Source organism: Ochlerotatus camptorhynchus, unplaced genomic scaffold (assembly GCF_037179485.1).
Source record: "Ochlerotatus camptorhynchus isolate MF236.1 unplaced genomic scaffold, CSIRO-AGI_Acam_v1.1 ptg000063l, whole genome shotgun sequence".
Lineage (NCBI taxonomy): Eukaryota > Metazoa > Arthropoda > Insecta > Diptera > Culicidae > Ochlerotatus > Ochlerotatus camptorhynchus.
This window is the reverse complement of record NW_027040553.1, coordinates 1750739-1776407: the sequence shown is the minus strand read 5'-3', so window position 1 is coordinate 1776407 and position 25669 is coordinate 1750739. Positions and strand designations below refer to the sequence as shown.

Genomic DNA, 25669 nt, shown 5'->3' with positions numbered 1-25669 from the left:
GTCTTTTCAGAATGAATTGTTAGCTACGGCCGGAACATGGACGCTGATAACTACGGAATGATCCACTAGAAGATCCGGAACATCAAAAAAAAAGTGGTCAATTCATAAAACTGATCCTAGAACTCAGCCGTTTTTTTCTTCTTCAAAACCACTGGAGACCACAGGATGGTCCTCCGGAAAATCCGGATCATCAGGAAAATTGTAGGACCTTCATGATAGATCAAATATCTTCAGGGAAGTTCAATTTACTTCAGGAAAATTGTAGGAACTTTTGAAAACTTCGACGAAATTCAGGAAAGGCTAGAAAACTGTATTAAAGTTCTTTAGGGCAGTTGCATCAACTTCAGTGAAGCATCCGAAAGCTCAGAAAAATATCGAGTTTCGGAAAGGTTTAAAAATCTTGTAGAATTAGTAATTTTCATGACCAGCTGAATGCATACAAGTTTTTGAGGGCATTCAAGCCAAGTCCATAGTGTCTCTTGGGCAACTTCACAAGGTCTCGTTTGAACAGGGCCAACAATGGGGCTCCAAAGAAAGTTCAGAGACTTTCTAGCATGTCTAGAAGCGCAGGACAAGTTCGAACGGTTTCCTGGACTGACCCAGAAAAAATAAAAATAAAGTCCCCACGACGAGTTCAGCGGGTTTCCAGAGCAAGTTTAGACGACCTCTGGAAAGTGTCAAAGAGACTCCAAAGACAATTCCGAGAAACTCTCTAGACAAGCATGACCTTCAGAACATGACTAGAAACGTTCAGAACAAGCAGGGCAAGTTCGAACGGTTTTCTGGACTGACCCAGAGAATCTAAAAAAAGTCCACAGCACGAGTTCAGAGAGTTTACAGAACAAGTTTAGTCCATTCGTGGTGAGTAGGATAAGTTCAAACTCTCATGGCGTGTTCAAAGGGTCTCCAGAGCAAGTTTAGTACATTCGTGGGGAGTCGAAAGAGTCTTCGAACCTAAGGCTGACCAAAAAAAAAACTAAAAAAGTCTTCAGGACGAGTTCAGAGGGTTTCCAGAGCAAGTGTAGACGACCTCTGAAAAGGGTCAAAGGGGCTCCAAAAACAATTCCGAGAAACTCTCTCGACAAGCATGATCTCCAGAGCATGTCTAGAAACTTTTATAACAAGCAGGACAAGTTCGAACGGTTTTCTGGGCTGACCCAGAAAAATTAAAAAGTCCCCAGGACGAGTTCAGAGGGTTTCCAGAGCAAGTTTAGTTGACCTTTGAAAAGGGCCAAAGGGGCTCCAAAGAAAATTCCGAAACTCTCTAGACAAGCATGACCTTCAGAACATGACTAGAAACGTTCAGAACAAGCAGGGCAATTTCGAACGGTTTCCTGGACTGACGCAGAGAATCTAAAAAAGTCCACAGCACGAGTTCAGAGAGTTTACAGAACAAGTTTAGTCCATTCGTGGTGAGTAGGATAAGTTCAAACTCTCATGGCGTGTTCAAAGGGTCTCCAGAGCATGTTTAGTACATTCGTGGGGGGTCGAAAGAGTCTTCGAAGCTAAGGCTGACCCAAAAAACTAAAAAAGTCCTCAGGACAAGTTCAGAGTGTTTCCAGAGCAAGTTTAGACGACCTCTGAAAAGGGTCAAAGGGGCTCCAAAAACAATTCCGAGAAACTCTCTCGACAAGCATGATCTCCAGAGCATGTCTAGAAACTTTTATAACAAGCAGGACAAGTTCGAACGGTTTTCTGGGCTGACCCAGAAAAATTAAAAAGTCCCCAGGACGAGTTCAGAGGGTTTCCAGAGCAAGTTTAGATGACCTTTGAAAAGGGCCAAAGGGGCTCCAAAGAAAATTCCGAAACTCGCTCGACAAGCGTGACCTTCAGAACATGACTAGAAACGTTCAGAACAAGCAGGGCAAGTTCGAACGGTTTCCTGGACTGACCCAGAGAATCTAAAAAAAGTCCACAGCACGAGTTCAGAGAGTTTACAGAACAAGTTTAGTCCATTCGTGGTGAGTAGGATAAGTTCAAACTCTCATGGCATGTTCAAAGGGTCTCCAGAGCAAGTTTAGTACATTCGTGGGGAGTCGAAAGAGTCTTCGAACCTAAGGCTGACCCAAAAGAACTAAAAAAGTCTTCAGGACGAGTTCAGAGGGTTTCCAGAGCAAGTTTAGACGACCTCTGAAAAGGGTCAAAGGGGCTCCAAAAACAATTCCGAGAAACTCTCTCGACAAGCATGATCTCCAGAGCATGTCTAGAAACTTTCATAACAAGCAGGAAAAGTTCGAACGGTTTTCTGGGCTGACCCAGAAAAACTAAAAAAGTCCCCAGGACGAGTCAGCGGGTTTCCAGAGCATGTTTAAATGACCTTTGAAAAGTGCCAAAGGGGCTCCAAAGAAAATTCCGAAACTCTCTAGACAAGCATGACCTCCAGAGCATGACTAGAAACGTTCAGAACAAGCAGGGCAAGTTCGAACGGTTTCCTGGACTAACCCAGAGAATCTACAAAGGTCCTCAGAACGAGTTTAGAGGGTTTACATAGCAAGTTTAGTACATCCATGGTGAGTAGGACAAGTTCAAACTGTCAGGGCGCGTTCAAAGGAGCTCCAGAGCAAGTTTAGTACATTCGTGGGGAATCGAAAGTGTCTTCGAACCTCCAGACAAAAGGTCTTCAGAGCAAGTTCAGAGGATTTCTAGGGCAAGTCCAGAAGGTTCTGTAAACGAGTCTACAACAAGGTTTGTCCAGAGGATATTTAAGCCAAGTTCATAGCGTCTCTTGTGGCAACTTCACAAGGGCCAACGAGGCTCAAAAGAAAGTTCAGAGACTCTCTAGACAAGCATGATCTCCAGAGCATGTCTAGAATCGTTCAGAACAAGCAGGCCAAGTTAGAACGGTTTTCTGGACTAACCCATGACCTCCAGAGATATTTTGAGATAGCTGCATGATATTCAACGAAGTATCGAGTACTTCGAGGACGATCCGATAACTTCAGAACATTCCAATTAACTTAAGGAAATTTTCAGCGACCTACAAGAAGTTCCATGGATTTATGGGATATTCCGAGAATTCTATGATTGATCCGAAAACTTCAGACATATTTTCTGAAACATTGAACAAATTTAGAGAACTTCAGGTAAACATAGGATATTTCAGGGATGTCCAGATAAGTTCAGGGAAAATTTGTGATTTATAAAGATAAGTTTGTCTTTTGAGTCAGCTTCAGAGGCCCTAAGAGCTTTAGATTTTTTTTTTGATCGATCTTATGTGCATAGGCGTTTTGGGTAGAGTATAGGTTAACAACTCAAGAGTTCTAATTGGCCAACAACTCATTAATCAGATGCACATTTCTCTTGGAGCAAAACCACAGGGCTCATATAACCTGTTATAAGGCGTCGTGGATTTTTCCTATAAATGTATGCATTTTTTGATCTCATAAATCAACTACAGAAATCTTATCAGTTCATAACTAAACCACAGATGCCTTACGGATAACTCCGAAGGACTTGTGAATCAGCTTCAGAGGCCTTAGGGGTCAGGTGTGACAGGTCTTAACTTCAGAAGACCTATGGAATCAGCCTAGATGCATTACGAATCAACCATAAATCATGCTTCAACTCATGAGGTCTCCTGACCTGCAAGCCATACGGACTGGTTAAAAATACCTAACACACGTCTTTTGGGATAAATCCAGTAGACCTAGGGTGCATACGTGAAGTATTATGGGTCTTGGGATCTTGCGAGATAAGTCCAATGCGGAGATCATGGGTTTTACTGGGAACGCTAGAGAGAGAGATAAGGACCGTTTTCTTAAGGGGTTACGCCTACCTGCAAGACCGAAAAAAAGCGAAAGTTTGGATTTTTTTTCTCGAAAACGACGCAACATATTGAAAATCGGTTTTCTGCCGTTTATTGAACACACATTAAATGGTACATTTATCAGTCGATGCTGTAAAAACGAGGTCCTGGTGCCCCGCACGGCTGCTCCCCGTGGACGATGTTCCAAAAAACGCTTTTTGCGGTACCAACTGCGGTTTGTGATGTAATCATCTGAAATAAAAAAAAACCATGCCAAATCGTTAAGCATGTGTTAAACTAGTCCTTGATCTTCCGGTTTTTTTTTTAATTTTTTGGACAAAATGGCGGCCTTGCAAAGTTGAAGTGCCGATTTTTGATCCTTAAAATTTGTCTTTGATCGGCTGTAAAAAATCGAAATTAAATGATAGACGAAATCCGAACGATCGTGGACTGCACAAAATAGTACTGAACAGAAATCAAAACGAATCGGACGAATCGAATGTATACATTTCGAGAAATTTTTGGCACCGGTTTTGAAAATATGATTCCGAGATAATCGCGTTTAAAGTTTCAAGTTGGGTTTAGTCCACTATAAGTGAATATTTTTGTACGTCGCATAACTTTCACAATTTTCATCGGATCAACTTGATCTTTTGAGGAAATATTCTTGATTTTATATACTTTCGATTAGGACAATAAAAAAATCGATTTTTTGAAAGTTTGCAGGTAGGCGTAACCCCTTAAGAAACAGCACTTGGTAAACTTTTGGAGTTATTTCGTTAACTGTTAATTTGTTGGGCTCCGACTGTTTGGCATAGCAATATAGACTCTAATGTATTCTTGAATTGACTCAATACCATGTCGAGTAAATCCCAACCGACTCTGTAAGGAGTCTGAACTTTATAATTCTTCGGACATTAACCTTTATGATCTGCTGCTAAACTACCCATAATCGTATATCAGTCCCATCTTTGCTTGATTTCCTATCCATATGGGATTGATATGCGATTATGGGCAGTAAACTTCAAGTGTCTAATGGTGCTATCATATGCACCTAACCTGTACAAATTGTGGAAACCCACAAACTAGACTTGTTATTTTATTAAATTTGTAGCCACTCTTTGCCAATATTTGAACTAAAAAATTGGGAGAAGTTACAAACGAGCTTTAGTGCTCTTAACAGTCCAAGACGCTAATTTTACACGACCGATTAAACCAACTCAAATTTGAGTTTCCTTCACTTAAATTCACGAAAACCGAGGGTACTAGACTTAGGTAGACTAAGTAAAATTTTCTTCGATTTTACAATTATTTTAGAGCAGATTTTTGAGAAAAAGCGAGGACATTTTTTTCTCAGTCTATGGAGTGACCTACATTTTTGCTATTTTAAGTGAAAAACAACTCAAGTTTGAGTCGATCTCATCGGCCCTGTATATTCTGAAAATATTCAACTGACGAGCCCAGTTCATAACTTCAGATCGACAAAAATTTGACTACTAAACAATGTATTGTAAATAGCAAAATAGGTTCCTAAACTAATCCTTCTGAAGATTTCAGAATCGACCTTGACGTCAACTGTTTGGCAACCGTATAGATTACCCTACTCATCCCTCACACCGAGGACAGCAGCAGCAGCGCTTCTACCATGTTTCAAACGAGAGGGTGGTGAGCGCAAGTGAGAGTTTGGCTTCCCGTTTCTTGGCTTTGCTTACGTCCTTATGACGACGTCGTTGTCGCACAGAGAGATAGAGAGAATAACAACCCATCAACGTCGTCGTCGTCGCCGTCTTCGTTGTTAATGATGAACCAACAACGTCTCCGTATTTTCCGGTGGTGGAAATGTCGTGTGCACGAGTAGAAGAAGAAGCAGCAGCAGCAGAATAGCGTCATCAAACATACACAACGAGCTCGATTCTTCTTCTCTTGAGAAGTGCTCCAGCAGGATGAAGAAAAAAGAAACCTCTCGGAAGAAGATTTGCTGCCGTTTTATTCCTGGAGCTCCACTTTCGGTTTGCCTTTGAAGTTTGGCTTATGGCACTATTTATTTATTCATTTAGCGCGTGGAGAACGACCCGCAACCCCGTCTGGGTGCGGTTGAATCATCGTCATGGCCGTCCTAACAATCGATAAATCCGATAGCAAGGGCGTTACGTGACTTCAGAGAGAAGATGGTACGTACGCTGGAAGGTAATCACTTTCCGTCAACACTGGCAAATAGCAATTGGTTTCCCGACAGCCAGCTCCGTCCAATAGCGATGGGTTATCCTTATTACATGACTTGATCGCAAAAAGGTAGGAGTTATCCACTTACCTTCCCAGAATCTCGAGCAGTTCACCGACTCCGTTGAAGTGCTCCGTTTCGTATATAAAACGTAGAAATATGTTATTTATCTGCTTACGAATAAAAGCACGTAATCCTAAAAATTTGCCATATATACGATGCAATACGGTTTTCAAAAAATCACGCTCTCTCGGATCCTCGGAATCGAATAGTTCCAATAGCTACGGGAATGAGGGAAAAGAAAGAAACGGGAAATTGTCAGTACTGCACGGCCGAAGGAGGCGATTTTTTGTTGATACAGACCTGCAGCACAAACTTCTGGTCGATCACCTTCTTGCCGAAGGTCGCCTGGAAGTCGGCCGATTCTAGGAAGCGTAGGAATACCTCGTACACCAGCTGCAGATGGGGCCAGGATGCCTCGAGCGTCGGGTCGTCCTCCTCCGGGTCAAAGTCCGGGTTTTCACTAGGCGGGAGCGTTCGAAATAGGTTCACAGATATCTGGAAGGAGAAGAATGCGAGAGGGTTAGTGAATGCATCTCTAAAAAAATACAATTTGATGAAGCTCCATTTCGCTGTCCCGGGAGCTGGGAAATTGTATTGAAGGCCTCAGAAAACGCTTAAGAATGTCTCAAAAGCTTGAACAATGGATTTGAAGGAAATTTTCTCAAGTTACGGAATTTTTATCTAGTCCTGGATTTTTCAAACCAGAATCCGATTTGAAAAAAAAGACAAGATTAAGAACTACGAAAATGTTGATATTTCGGGAACATCGAGTTCACCAAAGTCCTGACAATTTGATGGAGTCCAATTCGACATTCGGATCTATGAAAAAAGCTCGAATGGACAAAAGGTCGAACTGAACTTTAGAGGGACAAAAGGTCGATTGGAAAAAAGTCGAAATGGACAAAATTAAAAAAAAAACCAACATTAAAATTGACAAAATAGTGTCAAGAATATTTTCGCTCAGAGTTTTAAAGAACTTAAAAAATACTATGCAAATGCTTCCAATAAACTGTTCATGATTTAGAGAACGAACATATTTTAGAGGAAGGCAGTAATACGCAACTATTTGCTATCTTAATTTTTCAAAGAACTGCCAGTTTATCTATTTCGACCTTTTTTTTCCATTTCGAACTTTTATCCATTCGACCTTTCGTCTATTTCAACCTTCTGTCCATTTTCGCCTTTTGTCCACTTCGACCTTTTGTTCATTCGACATTTGATCCACTCAACATTTTGTCCATTCGACCTTTTAAACATTTAACTTTCTGTCATTCGACCTCTTGTCCCTTCGACCTTATGTCCTACAACCCTTCAGGACAATCTCCAGAGCACGAGCATAGAAGACTTATTAGCAAGTACAAAGGACATCCAGGACAATTCCAAAAAGCGTAGGGCAGCTTCAGGGGTAGTCTCCAAGAGTCTTATAGTCGAGTTCAAAGGGGTCTCCAAAGCAAGTTTAGATGGGTTGTAGGACAAAAGGTCGAATGGACAAAAGGTCGAATGAACCAATGCCGAATTGAATAAAGTGGACAAATGTTCGAAATGGACAAAAGGTGGAATAAACAAAAGGTCGAATGCACAAAAGGTCGAATGGACAAAAATAAACTGGTAAAATTGTTGGAGGATAAAATGCATGCATAACTCTCAAATATTTTCCCTTGCTTTAAATCATGAGCAGTTCTTTGGAAAATTAAGATGACAAATAGTTACTGTGTGTGTCAGTGCAAGTTCTTTTAAACTCTGAGCGAAAATTTTCTAAACAATATTTCGAAGGGGCTAAAGGGACATCAAAGCATATTTAGAACAAGGCACAACTCCCATAGACAATAACCATAAGAAATACTTAACAACCTATTCTGCATATCATCTCAACTTTTATGTGTTATGGTTACATAATTTCGGGTATCTTTCACTCGTTTATAAGGGAATTGATTCTGCGTGGTAAGTTCGGAGGATCTCAAAGGCATGTCTAGCAAATTTTATAACGCTCAGGACGCATTCAAAAGGTCTCCAGAGCAAGTTTAGTACATCCGTTGGAAGTCGAAAGAGTCTTGGAGTTGTGGAACTGCCAAAGAAGTTATGAATTAGAGTCGTTGATGGGCAGTTCTATGAACTTCAAAATGGCTTGAGTATTTCAGAAAAATCTTGAGGACTTCAGTGAAACTATAGAACTATATTAATTATTCTTTTTTGACTCGAAGAAAATTGCGGGAGCTTAAAAAAGTTCCAGAAATATCTGAAAAAAAAACTTCGAAAACTTTACATAAGTGCAGAGATCTTCAGAAACATTTCAAGAACTGTATCAGTAGTCCATGGAACTTAAGGAAAGATCCGAGAACTTTAGGAACATCCATGAACATCAGCCAAATGCGGTAGCATTTGACAGAAGCTTGGTAAGTTTCAAAAATAGGGAAATTTCAGGAAGAGTTCAGTTCTATTACTCTTAGAAAAGTAGCGGGTAATCTCAAGAAGTTCAGAGTTGGTTGGAAATACTATCACATGAAGCTTTAGTGTGATAATTTATTAGCTAGAGAATGATTTTAGAAGAGGGTAGGTAGATAGTTCCATTAGAGTTCGGCAGTATGAAAATTGAATAGAAGTTGAAAATGAGCGAAAGGCCATTAATGTGACAGTACAAAGTCGAACGCACACTCTTTGCCTAACGCGTACGATGTACGCGGATATTTGAAGTACAGTCAAGATTCATATGGTACGGTTAATAGGGATCGCATAATAGGAACCAACATTAATTCATGAAACTGATCCTAAATCACTCATAGACGTCTTATCAGAAATAATTCGGAGTTGAACCCGGGAAAATGAACCCTGGGGACAACGGGATTGCTCACCGGAAGATCCGGAACATCCGCAAAAGTGGTCAATTCATGAAACTGATCCTGTAGCTCCGTGTTTTTTTTTTCTAAACCACTCATAGACATTTTATCAGGATAAATTCGGAGCTATGACCGGAAAAGAACCCTGGGGACCACGGGATGGTTCACTGGAAGATCCGGAACATGCGTAAAAGTGGTCAATTCATGAAACTGATCCTAGAGCTCCGTGTTTTTTTCGAAACTGCTCATAGACGTTTTTCAGCATAAATTCGCAATTGTGACTGGAATATGGACGCTGTGGACATTTGGGTGGTTCACTAGAAGATCCGGAACATTCGTTAAAGTGGTCAATTCATGAAACTGATCCTAGAGCTTAAAGTTTTTTTGTTTCAAAACCACCCATTGAAATCCTATCAATATTAACTCGGAGTTGTGATCGAAAATTTATCCTTGGGTCCACGAAATGACCCTCAGAGGATCAAAATCATCCCTTAAAGTGGTAAATTCATAACACTGATCCTAGAGCTCTTCTGATTTTCCGAAATCACTCATAGATGTCTCATTAGAATAAAATGGGAGTTTGTGACCGGCCAATGGACCCTTTGGACAATGAGATGGTTCACCAGGCAGATCCAGAACATCCATAAAAAATTTCAGTTCTTGAAACTGAGCTTAGAGGTCCACTTTTTTCAAAATCATTCATTGCCGTGTTATCAGAATGAATTTGATGTTATGACCAGAAAATTGACCCTAGGGACCAGTGCACAATGGTCCCAAAGCCGCATTTAGGAAAACAACAATGTTTGCGCTCAAACCGTCAGTTTTAGGTATATAGTGTCCTCGGGAAAGTTTCTTCATATTTTTTGACCGATATTTTTATGTTAGTGAAATTAGGGTGGTCCATAAAATTGGTGTATTAAAAATACAAACTTTTTTTTATTATTTGAGAGAGACCAATACAGTGTCTTAAAAAGTTGTAGAACAATCAATTTAAAGCAACTTTGTTCAAGACACCCAACTTCTATCTCTTACGGTTCATGAGTTATGATTATTAAAAAAAAAAAAACAGGTTAGGGTGGTCCCCAGAAAATCGGCTTTCTTTAAATATTTTTTTACGTTTATTATCGTAAAAAAATAGTTTTAGATAGTTACGCATATTTTTGCTGCAGCAACTAAGTTGATATCTCCTTTATTTGAAAATTTATGGTTAGTTTGACTTTTTTTAAATAAAATCAAATACTTTAAACAAAAAAGCTCGCTGAGTTTTTTCACCAAAAATTAAGAAAAACGAGGATTCAAAAATTTGAAATTCAGTTTGCTCCATTTAGAGATTTAGATAAAATCTCCATTTACTTTCTAATCAAAAAATATAGTAACCTGGATGCTTTAGCAAAAATAAGCCCTATCAAAAGTTAAGCAGAACAAAGTTTTTACGAGAAATGAACATATGAAAAGATATCTGTTTTTAGGAGCCACCCTAAGCTGCTTTGAAAAAAAAAATCATAACTCATGAACCATAAGAGATGGAATTTAGGTGTATTGAGCAAAGTTGCTTTGAATTGATTGTTCTACAACTTTTTAGAACCTTGCATTGGTCTATCTCAAATAATAATAAAAAAAACGTTTGGATTTTCAATTCACCAGTTTTATGGACCACCCTATTTTCACTCACATAAAAAGATCGGCCAAAAAATTATTGAAACTTTCCCCAAGACACTATATACCTAAAACTGACAGTTTGGGCGCAGACATTTTTGTCTTGCTAAGTACGGCTTTGGGACCATTGTGCAGTGGATGGTCTTCTGGTCTTATGAAACTGATCCAAGTACTCCGTATTTTTTTCGAAGTATGAGTGGTTTCGAAAAACAACGAGGAGCTCTAGGATCAGCTTAATAAATTGACCACTTTTACGGATGTTCCGGATTTTTTAGTAGACCATTCCGTGGTCATCAGTATAAATTTTCTGGTCACAACTCCGAATTTATTGTGATAAGACGTCTAACGGGTGGCAACTAAAATTTTGGAATGTTTTCGAGACCTCTATGCTCAACAACAAACGAGCTCAGAGAGAAATAAGAGTGTGTATGTGTTAGCTCTCTCTCCTCTTTCTGCTAGTATTTTCTGTTTTGTTTATGCTTGCTCAGTTTTGCTCAAAATGCCGTCGAAACAAGAAGTATTTCGCGAGCTGCGAACTGCACAGAAATCTCGGCAAAAAGTATACGGTACAACATTTTAAAAGCGAAAATGTTGCGGCTTCGACTGTTTACCATATCCTAAGATCCCCAACAACTGCTCGCAAGCAAGGTAGTGGAAGACCAGCCAAAATTATGGACGCAAAAATTTCCGAGAAAGGCATTTCTTAGCCATGGTTCAAGCCCTCTGGTTTGGCAATCAATCAATATGTGTACCAGAACGAATGTTTGAAGAAAATTTTGATCCCGTTTCTACAAAAACATCATGCTGTGTTTTGGCCGGATAAAGCGTCATCGCATTACGCCAAAAAAACACAATCGTTCCTGAATACCCATTCGATCCCATGTGTACCCAAAAACCACAACCCGACAAATCTGCCTCAGTGTCGCCCAATCGAAGATTTCTTCGGGGTTTTGAGCTCCTTGGTGTACAAAAATAACTGGAGAGCCACGAATTGCAAACAGTTGATTGGTAGAATCAAGAGATGCATTCGCAAAGTTGACATGAAGGCCGTACAACGCTCCTGTTCCAACATCAAACGGAAGCTTCGCCGAACATCCGATTACGGACCGTTTTCAAATGTTCACTAATTTTTTTTCAACAATGGACAATGTATCTTTAATTTCAATAAATCAGATCTTCTTTAAGTATGTTTGTCTTTTTTTGACAGCTTGCGAAAGAAATTCCAAAATTTTAGTTGCCACCCGTTATGAGTGGTTTTTAAAAGAAAACCACGGAGCTCTATGATCAGTTTCATGATTTGACCACTTTTACGGATGTTCCGGATCTACCGGTGGACCATCCCGTAGTCTCCAGAGTCCATGTTCCGAATAAAACTTCAAATTCATTCTGATAAGATGTCAATGAGGGGTTTCTAAAAAAACACGGAGCTCTAGGATCAGTTTCATGAATTGACCACTTTTACGGATGTTCCGGATCTTCCACAGGACCAGACTTGTCTTCTACCGGAAACTGACTCATCCCAAAAGATGGCCAACTATCTGTTTAACAACTTTTCCAAAGACATCAGGTATATCTTAAAACTGCCGTACAATCAATGTTTGGTCCCAATTAGCTCAAATCCCATATGGTACGTGTATTCGTTAATGCCGGAACGACCGTACTATAGGAATCCGGCAAGAACGAATCCGCACTATAGGAATCTTGACTGTATGCCTTCAAATCTACAGGCAAAAAGTGTGCGTTTGCCTTTATTGCGTGCGGCTGTGGAATAGTTCTAGCGACGTTTCATCACTACCTAAAGCCCCACGTTGCCGAAAGCATTTCAGATGTTCAGAGAACTTCCGAAATGTTAAGAAAATCATTGAGGTCTTCACATATGTTCAGAAGTTCAAGGAAGTTTTAAAATTTTTAGGACAGTTCAATTCAATACAGGCGAAGACAACATATCAAGAAAACTGGCAACTCTTCCATTTTCTCAAACGACCGGTATGAGACAGGCACAATCGTGTCATCTGCCGCTCACAGGTAAATGCTCCGAACGAATTGGTTAGCAATGGTTTCATCCGCAGAAGAAAGGTTTGTGTATTTCTAGACTAACATTTGAAAAGGGCGTAATTCCAAAATGACCAAATCTGGAAAATCGCTTCCGAATTTGGATGACATAACAATTAATTTTTCGTTTTTATGGCTTTCTCAGTCTAGGGTAATTCAAACAGTTAGTTGTGTTAGGGCAATGCACAACTAACTGTTTGAATTACCCTAGACTGAGAAAGCCATAAAAACAAAATCTCCATACAACCAGTCGAACAACCAAAGCAATCACTAACAATTAATCTTATTTCGCGACTTTCCATTTTCTGGATGATTTTATAAGCTTGACATATAGTTAATAGTGTAATCTATCATCATGCATAACTAAAAACTAAAAAAAAAGCTTTCTTTGTCGTGAAATTGAGAAGAAAACATCATACGCCCTGATAATTCCTTACATGTTGTTTCCCCCTAGATCTTCCACCCTTTGAACTGCCAACACTGGTGATACGCCGTGGAAGCACACACTCGGGATTTTTTGGTTGTCTCTTCCGCCTTGGCTCTTCGTTCGCAAATTTTGTGAGAGTGGAATTACGCCCGGAGATTTTTTGTTGGTCTTCTTTTTGTTCGTTGTTTACACGTGAAATATCAATCGGATGCATTTTTCAAACGAATCGGCCGTGACTAGATACTACAGAATCAGTACGTTTGGCATATTAAAACAATATAATTCGTAGTTCTGGTGCAAGGCGTAACTATCAGATGCATCATAGAGTTGAAAGTTGGAAAAACGCCATGTCAGAAGAAACGTGTTTGATACTTTTTCGTGTTTATCGAGTAGTTTGTGAACTGTTCTCCCTATATGTGGCAAAATATGGTTTGTTTACATTTTGGCTCTTCCGCCCCTTTCAAATGTTAGTCTAGATTTGCTCATTTTTCTATGCGTTTCTTCCACCTTCGCTCGAGCGCAGCGCTACTGTGTATGTCGCTCGGATTCAGGCAAAGTTACCTGTCTTCTTGATATGTTGTCTTCGATACAGGGCATTACAACAAGCTTCTTGATAAATGCAAAAACTTTAGAGAAGCACTGGCGTTAACATTTGAGAAATGACATAAATGTTAATCTCGATTACTTTTTCGAAGGGACGCATCAGCTTTTGAAAACAATGTATTTGACCGTCAATTCGGCGTAACTGGTAGGTCGCCCACGCATGCTAAGACTACCATCAGATAGGGGAAATTTCCCCTACCTGATAGTAGTGTTAGTATGCGGGAGCGAGCTACCAGTTACGCCAAACTGACGATCAAATGCATTGATTACAAAAGCTGATACGTCCCTTCGAAAAAGTAATCGAGAATTGATTTTTTCTTTCTTAGCAGAAGGTTCCACATTCAAAGTGAGTAAAACTTCTACTTTCCAAGCAAATAGCAACAAACGAAATAGTAGGACTCTGAGACCGTACTCACATTCCTCGTTTCTGACTCAATTTCATCGAAACTTTCCGCAGAATCACCGTCGCCGTGGTCGTCCATTATGCAACTGTAGAACTATTTACACATTCACCTTACCGATAGCAATTTAACAGAGACACAGAATCGAACTGATGCAACCGGGGAAAGCAGTCTTGAGCAGACGCCGAACGAAGAACAAGGAAAACAAAGTTCCTCCCGCTAGCCAAGCACAAAGAAACTGCCAAACAAAAGAATCCGTCAGCTAGAGCTGATCACGCGGAGGGAAAAACAGTTTCCCCTCCCCTCCCCTCCCCTCACCACCCGAAAACCTACCATTTTGATAATCTCTGGATAGACGTTCTCCGTCAGCACACCGCGTCCGTGTGTGATGTATGCCGACAGGTCGTTCAGCGCCGCCCGCTTGATTTCCTTGCCCTTGAGATCCGACAGCGGGTCCATGAAGTCGAACGAGACGCAACATTGTCGCAGCTTCCGGATGAATAGTTCTTCCTGCTCTAAACTGGAACAGTCCACTGCGGGGAAAGAAAATGAGAAAATACGGAAATCGTTAGTCATCGAAGTTTTCACGGTTGAAATATTCTAGAATATAACGTATGCAAAATTGCACTCGACTTTCGTCATTAATCAAACCAATCGACGGCGGTACAAGGAATGTGTAAACATAGCGGGAAAGGTTTACGGTTGTCTTTCTTCGAAATCGCTCAATTCTAATGCAATGCGGACAGTTGCAATCAATTTCACACCTCCGTGGCCTGCTGGGAGGTGTAAAAGTTGAAACTGTGCAGTGGGAAGGGTTTGGTCAGGAAGTTTACCTTCCATTCTATTGCTGTTAAAAGTAATCACGGTGAGTTTATTTGAATTGCATTAAAAGAAAAAAAACGGCATTCCTCAAACCTTCACCATTTCGCAGTGGTCCAAGAATGCAATCTAGTGGAACAAAATTAATATCTCCAAAACAAAAATAGGCTAGTATCTTTGGCAAAGTTCCAGGTTTGGTTGGAATTAGTTAGTTAAAAACATAAAAACTGATTTTTTAGACTTTTAATCTAATTGAATAAATATCTTGAAAACTAAGGCCGCTACAATTTTGACGTCTTCGAGTTTCATATTTTCGACTAATAAACAAGTTTGTTGAAGACACCAAACCTCCGGAATGAATATACGTTTTGAATAGCCGTTTAGTACAAGTTTAGTACAATTATTTTTTTACCAAAATATGGAGATTTTTATATCAGATTTAGGTGGAAGGATATACCTTTGAGCCTGAAATTGAAGCATTAGACTTTAATTTTCTCCTACAAATTTGTTCCTTACAGTTAGGCCCTCATTTTTGACAATGACAGGGCTGGTAGTGATCAATGCTGTCAAAAATAGTGATTTTAGTGATCATGTTGAATAAATAAGTGACCAAATAGTGACTTATAGTTGAAAAAAGTGACCTAAGGGAAGAAAATTTGCAATTTTAATATTGCTAGTTATTTTCATTCACACATTGAACTTTATAGATCCAGAATGGATTAATCTTCAGTAACAAATAAATAAATTTATAAATTCTGAACTGAAAAGTAATAATACTTCATTTTCAAGAATCTGGAGTCAAATTCCTTGCACAGTTTTAAGGCTCATGGAATTTTATTACAATTTCTAAGGACCTCATTCCACGGGAGTTCTGGGATAAAAATCTATGAGAAAAACATCAACGGCAATCTGCTTTCATGGTACCGTAAAACGGGGTAACATTGATAGTTTTTTTTTTAAGTATATTCTAAATCACTTTTACAGCAATGAATGTTTTAAAAATTTTATATTTTTAAAACAAGTACTGAGGATCCAAGAGTTAATTCGTCAGTAATTTGTTTAAAAAATTAAAGCATTTGCTTTTTTTTTTGTTCTGTGACCGTACTTCAGTTTTTTGATTTGGGGTTACTTTGATAATGCTCGATGAATGTAGAAAAAAATGGGTGAAACTCAAACAATTTAGTTCTTTAAATATGAAACTTTGAATGAGTATATAATCAGAAAACATCATAAGTAATAAGAATACAACATTGAATTTGTGATGGCTATATCGGAGATACATTTCATAAATGATGGTTTGAGTGCTTTTTCAAACATGCGAAAAACACGAAAATTGTTTTTTTAAAGGGTGATACGGTCAAAATTTGGTCAAGGGAAAACGCGTGTAAATCGGTGAAATCGTTTATTTAAAAAATCAAATTAAATTTCTTTTTCAAGTTCAATTAGTATAAAATTCAGGAAAAATATTCAGTTAGGCTTCCGCTTTTCCAAATCCGAATTGCCGGGCCTTACGCTTGACCCCTGCCATCAGATTTTGTACAGCCACCTTGTCCACCTTCTTCGCCGCAGAAAGCCAGTTTGCCTTGAACTGCTGCTCGCCTTTAGCAGTTTTTCTGGTCTTCTTTAGGTTCCGCTTGACAATAGCCCAGTATTTCTCAATTGGGCGGAGCTCTGGCGTGTTGGGAGGGTTCTTGTCCTTGGGAACCACCTGCACGTTGTTGGCGGCGTACCACTCCATGGCCTTTTTACCGTAATGGCAAGATGCCAAATCCGGCCGAAACAGTACGGAACAACCGTGTTTCTTCAGGAAAGGCAGCAGACGTTTATTCAAACACTCTTTCACGTAAATTTCTTGGTTGACAGTCCCGGAAGCTATGAAAATGCTGCTTTTCAAGCCACAGGTACAGATGGCTTGCCAAACCAGATATTTCTTTGCGAACTTTGACAGTTTCATGTGCTTGAAAACATCTGCTACCTTTCCCCTTCCTTTTGCCGTATAAAACTCCTGTCCCGGAAGCTGCTTGTAGTCGGCTTTGACGTAGGTTTCGTCGTCCATTACCACGCAGTCAAACTTCGTCAGCATCGTCGTGTACAGCCTCCGGGATCGCGCTTTGGCCGTCGTATTTTGTTTATCATCGCGATTTGGAGTCACTACCTTCTTGTAAGTCGATAGTCCGGCTCGTTTTTTGGCTCGATGCACGGTTGTAGACGATACACCCAGCTTATTTGCGGCATCTCGGAGAGAGAGGTTAGGGTTTCGCTTGAAACTACCGGCAACTCTCTTTGTCGTCTCAGCGGCTTCCGGTTTTCGATTTCCCCCCGATCCAGACTTCCTGGCTGTCGACAAACGTTCCCCAAACACTTTAATTACATTTGTAACGGTTGATTTGGAAACTTTTAGCGATTTTGCCAACTTTGCGTGCGAGTAGCTCGGATTTTCGCGATGCGCGAGCAAAATTTTGATACGCTGCTCTTCTTGCTTGGACGGCATTTTGACAACTGAAGAGTGAATTCCAAAATCAAAATAGGAGCAACATTCTACACACACACACCTTCAAAATGAGGGGTGTTCAGGTTTTTTAAATGCAAAATTGAAAGAAATACGTCAAGTTGATATTGACCAAATTTTGACCGCATCACCCTTTAATATGTGTGTAAAATATGTAACACATACTATATAAAAATTATATACGATATCAACGGAAATACCATAAGCTACAATATGGAACCAATGTTTCTAATTTGGAAAAAGCGCAGCGAGTAAATTTAATCTTTAGATTATACTATCAAAGATACCCCGTTTTACGGTACTTCTGATGAATTTTAGGCTTCATGTGAAGCCTAAGCCTAAGATAGTAACCTCCAAGCGAATTTTCATGAGAAATATCCGTTCAATATGGAATGGACTATTCTGAGCTCTTCATAACTACTTGAAAGTTCCTAAAATATTCCTGAATTTAATTAAACTGCCTTGAAGTTCTTTTGTAGTTTGAGAAACTAGCCTGATTCTCGCAATACTTCTCATCAAATTTTTTTAACTTCTCTAAACTTTTTCGGACTTCCTAAAGTTTCCACAATTTTCCTAACGATCATGAATCGTTTTTAAAGTGTTAACAATTCACTGAATTTCTCGAAACTTCTCTTAAGTGTTTGCAGTTGTGATGAAGCTTGTTGGACTACCATGAATTTAATTGAACTGTTCTAAAAATGTTTAAGCTTGCGTGAACTTTTGAACTTATGTGAAAACCTCAATAATTTTCATAACATCTCTAAAGTTCTCTGAAAATCTGGGAACTTCTTGAAATTTCCCGCTTATTTAGTGAAACCAATTGATCCCCTGAAATTCCCTTTTTTTTTGAACTTTACTGAACTTATTTGAGATGCTCCCGAAATGTCCATAAAAGTTCCTGACGTTCTCTGATCTTCCCTTAAGTTCCATAGACTTTTATGAAGTTCTCGAAATGTTTCTGAAGATCTCTGTACTTCTGTGAAGTTTTCGAAAATATTCTGAAATTTCAGGAACTTCTTTAGGCTTCCGCTAAGCAGCGAAATAATTAATGTAGTTCTATGATTTTCTCTGAAGTTCTCAAGATTTGTCTGAAGTTTAAATTATCGAAACTAATTCATAACTTCTTCAATAGTCTAGAGTTTCCTGATGTTTTTAAAACTGCCCAAAATCTCTAGACTGCCCTGCCTTAATATTTTTAAAAGAACCCACCATTTTACTGGAATTGATTTGATTGCCTACAATTTTCCTTAAGTTTTATAAAGTTTATAAACGCTCACGGAACTTTGCCTTAAACCACTTACTTTCCCGGCAAGAAGTTTTCTATGCTTACCTTAATTTCTCTAAATTGATCAAATGTTCCGGTAAATTTTCTGATATATATTTATAATTCCCTGAAGCTTTTCGGATCATAGAATTCTCGAAATATCCTATAATTCCAAGGAACTCCTTGTAAGTCGCTGCAAATTTTTCTTATGTTAATGGGCTTTTCCTGATGTTATCTAATCGTCCTCGAAGTACTCGGAACTTCACTGAATATAATGAAACAATCAAAAATATCTAAATTTCTTAGAAGTTCTCTGGAATTTCTTGAAAATATCGGTGCTTGCTAAAAGTTCTCGCATTTTTTTTAAATTAATGGTACTTCGTTGATGTTCTGTTTTTCAACTTAGCTAAATTTTAGAATTTTCTATAGATCTTGAAATTTCCATGATAACACCCTTAAAATACTCTCACATTTTCCGGATGTTCATATAATTTTTATTGCGTTCCAGAAATTTTCTCTGAGCAAAACGAAGTTTTCGGAAATTCCGGTTTCTGCTATTTCCTTGAAATTTTTGAACTGCCCTTCGATTCTCTGATCTGTCTTCATGTTCTCGGAACTTCCCCAAAACTCTCAGCTCTAATGAAGATCTCCGTTCTACTTTTAAATAAATCGAATTCTAGTAAACACCTTCTGTGGATTTCTGTGAAGTTCCTGAAATATTTCTGAAGTTTTCATAAATTTTCTGAAGGTCTCTATACTGAATCTCTCGGAACATCTGAAGGGTTCTCAATTTTATTTCAGTACCTCATGGAACTATCCTGAATTTGTCTAAACTCACGCTTATATATTTTTAAACCAATTCAATAGTCTGGGCTAAAGTTTCGGGGACTACCCCTGAAGATCTCCGAAATTCCCCAAAAGATCTCTAGATCTAGCTTTTCTGAGATCAATAGAACTTCATTAAAGTTTCCACATTTTTGTTAGTACGAAACGTTGTGATCTTAGACTTACTAAAATGAAGTAAGTGTTCAACTTCAACATTTAATGGATTGGATAGTAAAGCTGTTTCTTTAAAACTGATTGTCATTTCTTAAAAATTTTGCGTTAAAAACATATTTCTAACGCATTTCATAAATAGCATTCTTATTATAAACCTATTATAAATCTATCCGCCAAAGTTATGGAAAAACCTGGAAAACTCAAGGAACTTTCTTTAGCCAAATGAGTAAACACCCTGTGTAGATAGAAAAGAACGATTAAACGTAAAAAAACTAAATATCAGGTCGTCAACTTCGAATTGTTTAAAAATAGAACAAAACGAAGGCCTATCCAGAAGAATGATCAATCATGAAATAAATTCACGTTTACAAAAGTTTGAAATAGTGACAATAAAAAGTGACTTGGCCTTAAAAAGTAGACTTTTTAGTGACTGGCTTGAAAAAAGTGACTCGCTACCAGCCTTGCAATGAATTCTAGAGTAGTTCTTCTTATCATTGAAATCAAAAATCTTTTTTTTTTGTTTGAATAAATTAAGTTATACATTATCTTTTTTAACTAGTTCGTTTATTTACTAGACTCAGTCATGTGTGACACTTTGCGGAGCCAAATATGAGGTATACATTTTTCGGCAAAGTTATAGCTGAGATAATTTCAAGCAACTTTTTTATATATAACTTTTTTTTATCTCTTAATTTGAACGATTTAGAGCTATTTTCTTGAATTGAGTAAAGGTGTCCCTAAAAAAACAGTTGTTTTACTCTAGTTTTCTTATTTAAAATTTCTCAGCAAATGTGTCTTCAAATAACTTTTAGATCTTTAGAAGGCGCAAAAATTTGCTACACAGAGCTTGTGGATATCTTTCGCCGATCAAGAGTTATTGACGTTTATTGTGATTTCTATATGGGGGTACACTTTGTGAAAACCCCTATTGCTATGATAGTTAAAATTATCACCGATTGCCTGCAAGGGGCTGTCCATAAACTACGTAGACAGTTTAGGGGGGGGGGGTTGGCAATTATCCACGGCACATACAAATTTAAAAAAAAAATGTATGGACAATTGTCTACGCAGGAGGAGGGGGGGGGTCAAGAATCTCAAAAAACTGTCTACGTAGTTTATGAACAGGCCCTAAGCAATTTCCCTAAAACAGATTTCAAAATTGAATTCCATCCGGTCTCACCAAACGATGTTTATTCAATCACCGTGTGGGGAGTGGTTGTGTTCTCCAGCGCACAATGAAACTCCAATAATACAATTACCATACCCGAATGATAACCCACATGATTGAACTATTCCACAAATGGTTTGGATGATACCCCAAGCCGTTAAGCTTAAGATAGGTATTTATTCTACAAATCTGTTAAAATTAAGTCTTTATCATTTTTCAAATTGTCACTATTGAAAATTGGAATATGCAACTATGCAACAATGATAATTGAAATAATCACCGATTGCCTGCGAAAAGCGATTTCCCTAACACATATTTCAAAGTTGAATTCCATCCGGTCTCACCAAACGGTGTTTATTCAATCCAATCACCGCGTACACAATACAACGAAAGGCTGCATGCAATCAGTGAGCTGCAGCCCACATCAGGGTAACCAAAACTACAGATAAATCTGTATTTCCACAGATTTTTCAGAGTTTTTAAAACCAAGATTCTGTATTCACAGATTACAGATTTTTAGAATTTAAACAGATTACACAGATTTTTAAAATATGATCAAACATTTAAAAAATAAAACTTGAGATGTTTAAAAACAAAACATTATTTAAACTTACTTTACCATCACCAACTTATATATCTAAGTATGTTTTTTTGCGGAATTAAAAAGGAAAATGAGAACTGTCAGAGATATTCTTTTTTGTCAAACCATAAGTAATTTATGATACATACCTATATTTTTATTTATTTTTTGGCTCAAACACTTTTCAAGAAATTTTTTAAATATCAACACAGATTTTCTGGACAGAAACTAAGATGAAAAGATTTTTTGGACAAAAACACAGATTTACTTTTGGAAACCTGGCCCACATGAGCATCCATAGAAGGAGGAAGAAGCCGCACAGCTATAAATCGGAATCAGTAGCTCTCCGTGAGTCGCTGTGGGCCATCTAAGTCAAGCGCGTCATACTAAAGAGTAGAAACAGAGAAAACCCCGCTCAAATTCCTATTCCTACACAAAACACAAGCTCCTACTGCAGTTAACAGAAGATTTATTATATACGTAGTCCACGTAGTCCTTCGTCACCATTGCGTACAACCCCATAGGGCTGTCTCTTGTAGTTTTTCTACTAAAAATATGCCCTTTTCAAATGTTAATATCTCTGGTTGGGGCAAACAAAACAATTGTTTTACGGTATTGTGTTTGCAAGGGCGTATGTTATTCTCAATAATTTGAAAAAAAAAATAGAGGTATGTTATTTTTTAAACTCGTATAAAATCAATTTTAATTTATTCGTATATTTTACTATAATTGGGTATATCTTTTTTATTACAGTTTTGTCTTACAGAGCTTTAAAATGTCTCTAGATGATGACTTTTATGAGAAATTTGAAATAAAAAAAGCTAATGGCAAAATATGGTTTTCATAGGACCACTCTAACGACAAATTTAAATAAAGTGTACTGGTACATTTGTTTCAATATTTGGACATTTAGTTTCTTGGGAGAAGTTTTTGTGCTTAAAAATTCTCTTTATATGGTGTGTGTCAAGGTTGTCCTCAAATTAGAGGATTTTTAATAACTAACTTTTTTTGTTTTACAAAATAAAGAAATGTGTTGTTTAAAAATAGAATAAGAAATGACATAAGAAAACTAGAGCAAAACAATTGTTTTCTTTAGACACCCTACCTCACTTTAGGAAAATAGCTCTAAATCTGTCAATTCATGAGATACAAAAAAGTTTGTTTTAACAAAGTTGCTTGAAATAAGCACAGCTATAACTTTGCCGAAGAATGTATACATAAACCCATCACACAAAAAAAAAAACAATGATAAAAAGAACCACCCTACAATTTATTGTCATAAAAATAAGAGCCTAGCTATAAGAAACAACTTTGTAGAATACAAATTTTGCCTAAAATTTCAATTCCAGACTCAAAACTTATCCCTCCAGCTAAATCTGCATTCTGGACCACTGTGCGTTGTGAACAGCAGAGAAATTAGTACCTGGCCGCGAACGAGGTGCGTTTCCTACCTGTAGCTTAGAACGAGATTGTAAGACTCCATTCCCAACAATTGGATTTTTGGTTTTCACCACAATTTCACCATTTAAATTTCTTAGGATCTTCCTTCACAGGACAGTGGTCTTTTGCGTGAGAGGAATAACCACAATTCATGAATTTAGCTGGCATGTAGCATTTTTGGTTCCGTGACCCCATCACTTACGGCACTGGGTGAGGTTTTGGAAATTTCCTCCAGTCTTCCCGAAGCGTTCCCACTAAACTCGGACATGGAGCACAAGGCTAGCTTTTTCTAAGGCCTTAAGGTGGTTTAAGTTCACTAGTGAACTAAATAAAAATCATTGGAAATCCTGTTGCGCGAATCGCCAGGACGGGATTTAAATTTTCGTTTGGATTACTTGGATTGATTCAACTCCAAGTAATTTTGTCAATTCATCTTTGATCTGATCCAGCGATTCGTTTCGTCCGTTCAGTGTTGGTGTCGTAAATAAAAAAAATGTGGTGCTTCTCAGTAAGATACTTGAGAATACGTTTGAATCCGTCCAAGGTTTCAGCCAATACACGGCATTCACCCCGACGGCCAATTTGAAGTGACAGCTTGAATTTAACGAAGTTCAAAAGTTCCGTGCGAAGAGCATGGAAATCGGAAGTGGTTATAACAATAAGGGGTTTAGTGGAATTTTGACTGGATGATGCATCATCAGGGTGTCTACTCAATCAAAGGAATCAAATTCCCTGAGTTTTCCAGGTTTTTCCAGGTCGGATGAAAAAAATTCCACGTGCATACAAATTATACACATTATTATTTTATCTATTTATCCATCTGGAATCCCTTTTATGTACTTATTGATTTATGTTATTTTCGATTGTTCAAACTTGGGCGTTGGTACTTATAAGTCGGCATAGCAAAAAAGTTATTGAATATTACAGCAGAACAGATGCACATAGGTTGTTCCATATATACATTGCTTGCACATGTCGAAAGAACTGTCAATTCAGATTTCAACACAAAACTGTATCAGAAATCAAAAGTAAATACTTCCATCATGAATTACCGGAACATTGCTCTAGTTTCGGCAGACGTATTTGCTTTTATTATTTTAAATAAAATGGAGAAAGAGAAGGTGAACTTTGTGGAGCAGGAAATGGTTACTCAGGAGGAACACACGCAGGGATCTGGCTCATCTTGTCCATCAAGAGCTGCGATATGAAGATGAAAATGGATTTCAAAACTTCGCCACGATGTCGATACCAACTTTAGACAAGCTAGTGGGAAAAGTTCTCACTAGATATACATGATTCCTTGAGTTCTGAAAATTTTGCAAGGTCTTCAAACCTTCTGACGTCCATGAAGTTTTGTTTCTGTTCTCCGGTAAAATTTCTTTAAAGATCAACAATCTTTCCTGACAATCTGCAAATGTCTCGGTAGTTCTACGGATTTCTTTGAAGTTCTGTGTGTTCTTCAGAAGTTCTGCAAATTTTCCTAAAAATCTACAAAGTTCCTGAATCCCTGAAGATTCAAGATCCTTGAAGATCAACAATTATCTCTGATGTTCACAAAATTTCTAATAATCTACAAACTTTTCAAAAGTTCTGTAATTTTCTCTGCAGATTTTTATGATTCAATTAATATCTGCAAATATCTCTGAAAATCTATACAATTTTCTAAAGAATTAAAATTTTTAGCTTTCCGGAAATTTTAGGGAGTATTCTGAAGATTTTCTAATTTATCTGAAGCTGTGCAAATATCTCTAAAGATCAGCGAACTTACCTGAAGTTCTGTAAATGTCTTTCAAAATCCAAGAACCGCAGTAAAATTCTGAAAATTTATTTAAACATCTGCTAATTTTTGAGTAGATTTACGATCTACCCTCTAAACTTTTCTGAAGTTCCTAAAATTTATTTCAAATTCTGTAATGTTTTCTGAAGTACTGTATTTCTGCTCTTAAGATCTACTAACTGCCTTGAAGTTCAATAAATTTCACAGTAGATCTCCGAACTTTGCTAAAGTTCTTTAAATTTCTTTGTGGATTCTTGATCTAAAGATCGGTGAACTTTCCCGAAGATCTGTGAGTTTTGCTGAAGTTTTGCAATTTTTTTCTAAAAACGTACGAACTTTCTGACGTTGTACAGACTTCTCTTTAGGTCTACGGTCTTAAGGTTAACGAACTTCTCTGAAGTTCTTTAGATCTATCTATTTCGGACTTCCATGGAGTTCTGCAAAATATTGTACTTTTGTACTTCGCTGCGATTTGTTTTTGGAATTGAGGTGCTTTTCTGACATTTAACGAATTTTTCTTAAGATCTCACATTTGTGTGAAACTATCTGTCAAATTCCTGCAAATATCTTTAAAGTTCTGTAAAGTTGTCTTAAGCTCCGTAGCTCTATTCCCAAGATCTACAAAAAAAAAAACTTGAGGCTCAATAAATTTCTCAGTAGATCTGCAAACTTCTCTTACCCTGAAGATTTGAAAATTGAAGATTACCTAAAGTTGTCAAAATTTATCTGAAAATATTTGAGCTTATTAGAAGTTTTCAATGTCTCTCTCAAGATCTACAAATTTTTCTGAAATCGTGCAAATATTTTTTTTTTTAATTCGCCGAGCTTCCCTGAAGTTCTGCAATTTTTACTGAAGATCCATTAACATTTCTGAGATTCTTGTGATTTTTTCAGAAGTCCTGTATTTTTTTCAAAGTTCTGCAGCTTTCTTCTGAAGATCTACGAACTTTTCTGATGTTGAATAATGTTTCGAGGATCTCCAAACTTATGTGAAATACTTTATATTTCACTGTAGATTCTTGGACTTGTCTGAAGTTATGCGAATTTCCCTGAAGATTTGCAAAATTTCGCTTATAGTAATTATTTTTACATGCTTGAAGTTTTGAAAATT

General features: G+C 37.8%; 1 protein-coding gene across 9 annotated transcripts in view; it reads right to left on the bottom strand.

Annotated features, from left to right (window-relative positions):
• wdb (widerborst) overlaps nucleotides 1-25669 on the bottom strand; it is a 182100-nt gene that overhangs the window by 46175 nt on the left and 110256 nt on the right. For all 9 annotated transcript variants that reach the window (XM_065216478.1, XM_065216481.1, XM_065216483.1 and 6 more), the window contains 3 exons: nucleotides 14336-14535; nucleotides 6330-6524; nucleotides 6057-6247 (listed from right to left, as the gene is read on the bottom strand). In XM_065216478.1, the coding sequence (XP_065072550.1) occupies nucleotides 6057-6247; nucleotides 6330-6524; nucleotides 14336-14535 (586 nt within the window). The remainder of the gene's footprint in view (nucleotides 1-6056; nucleotides 6248-6329; nucleotides 6525-14335; nucleotides 14536-25669) is intronic.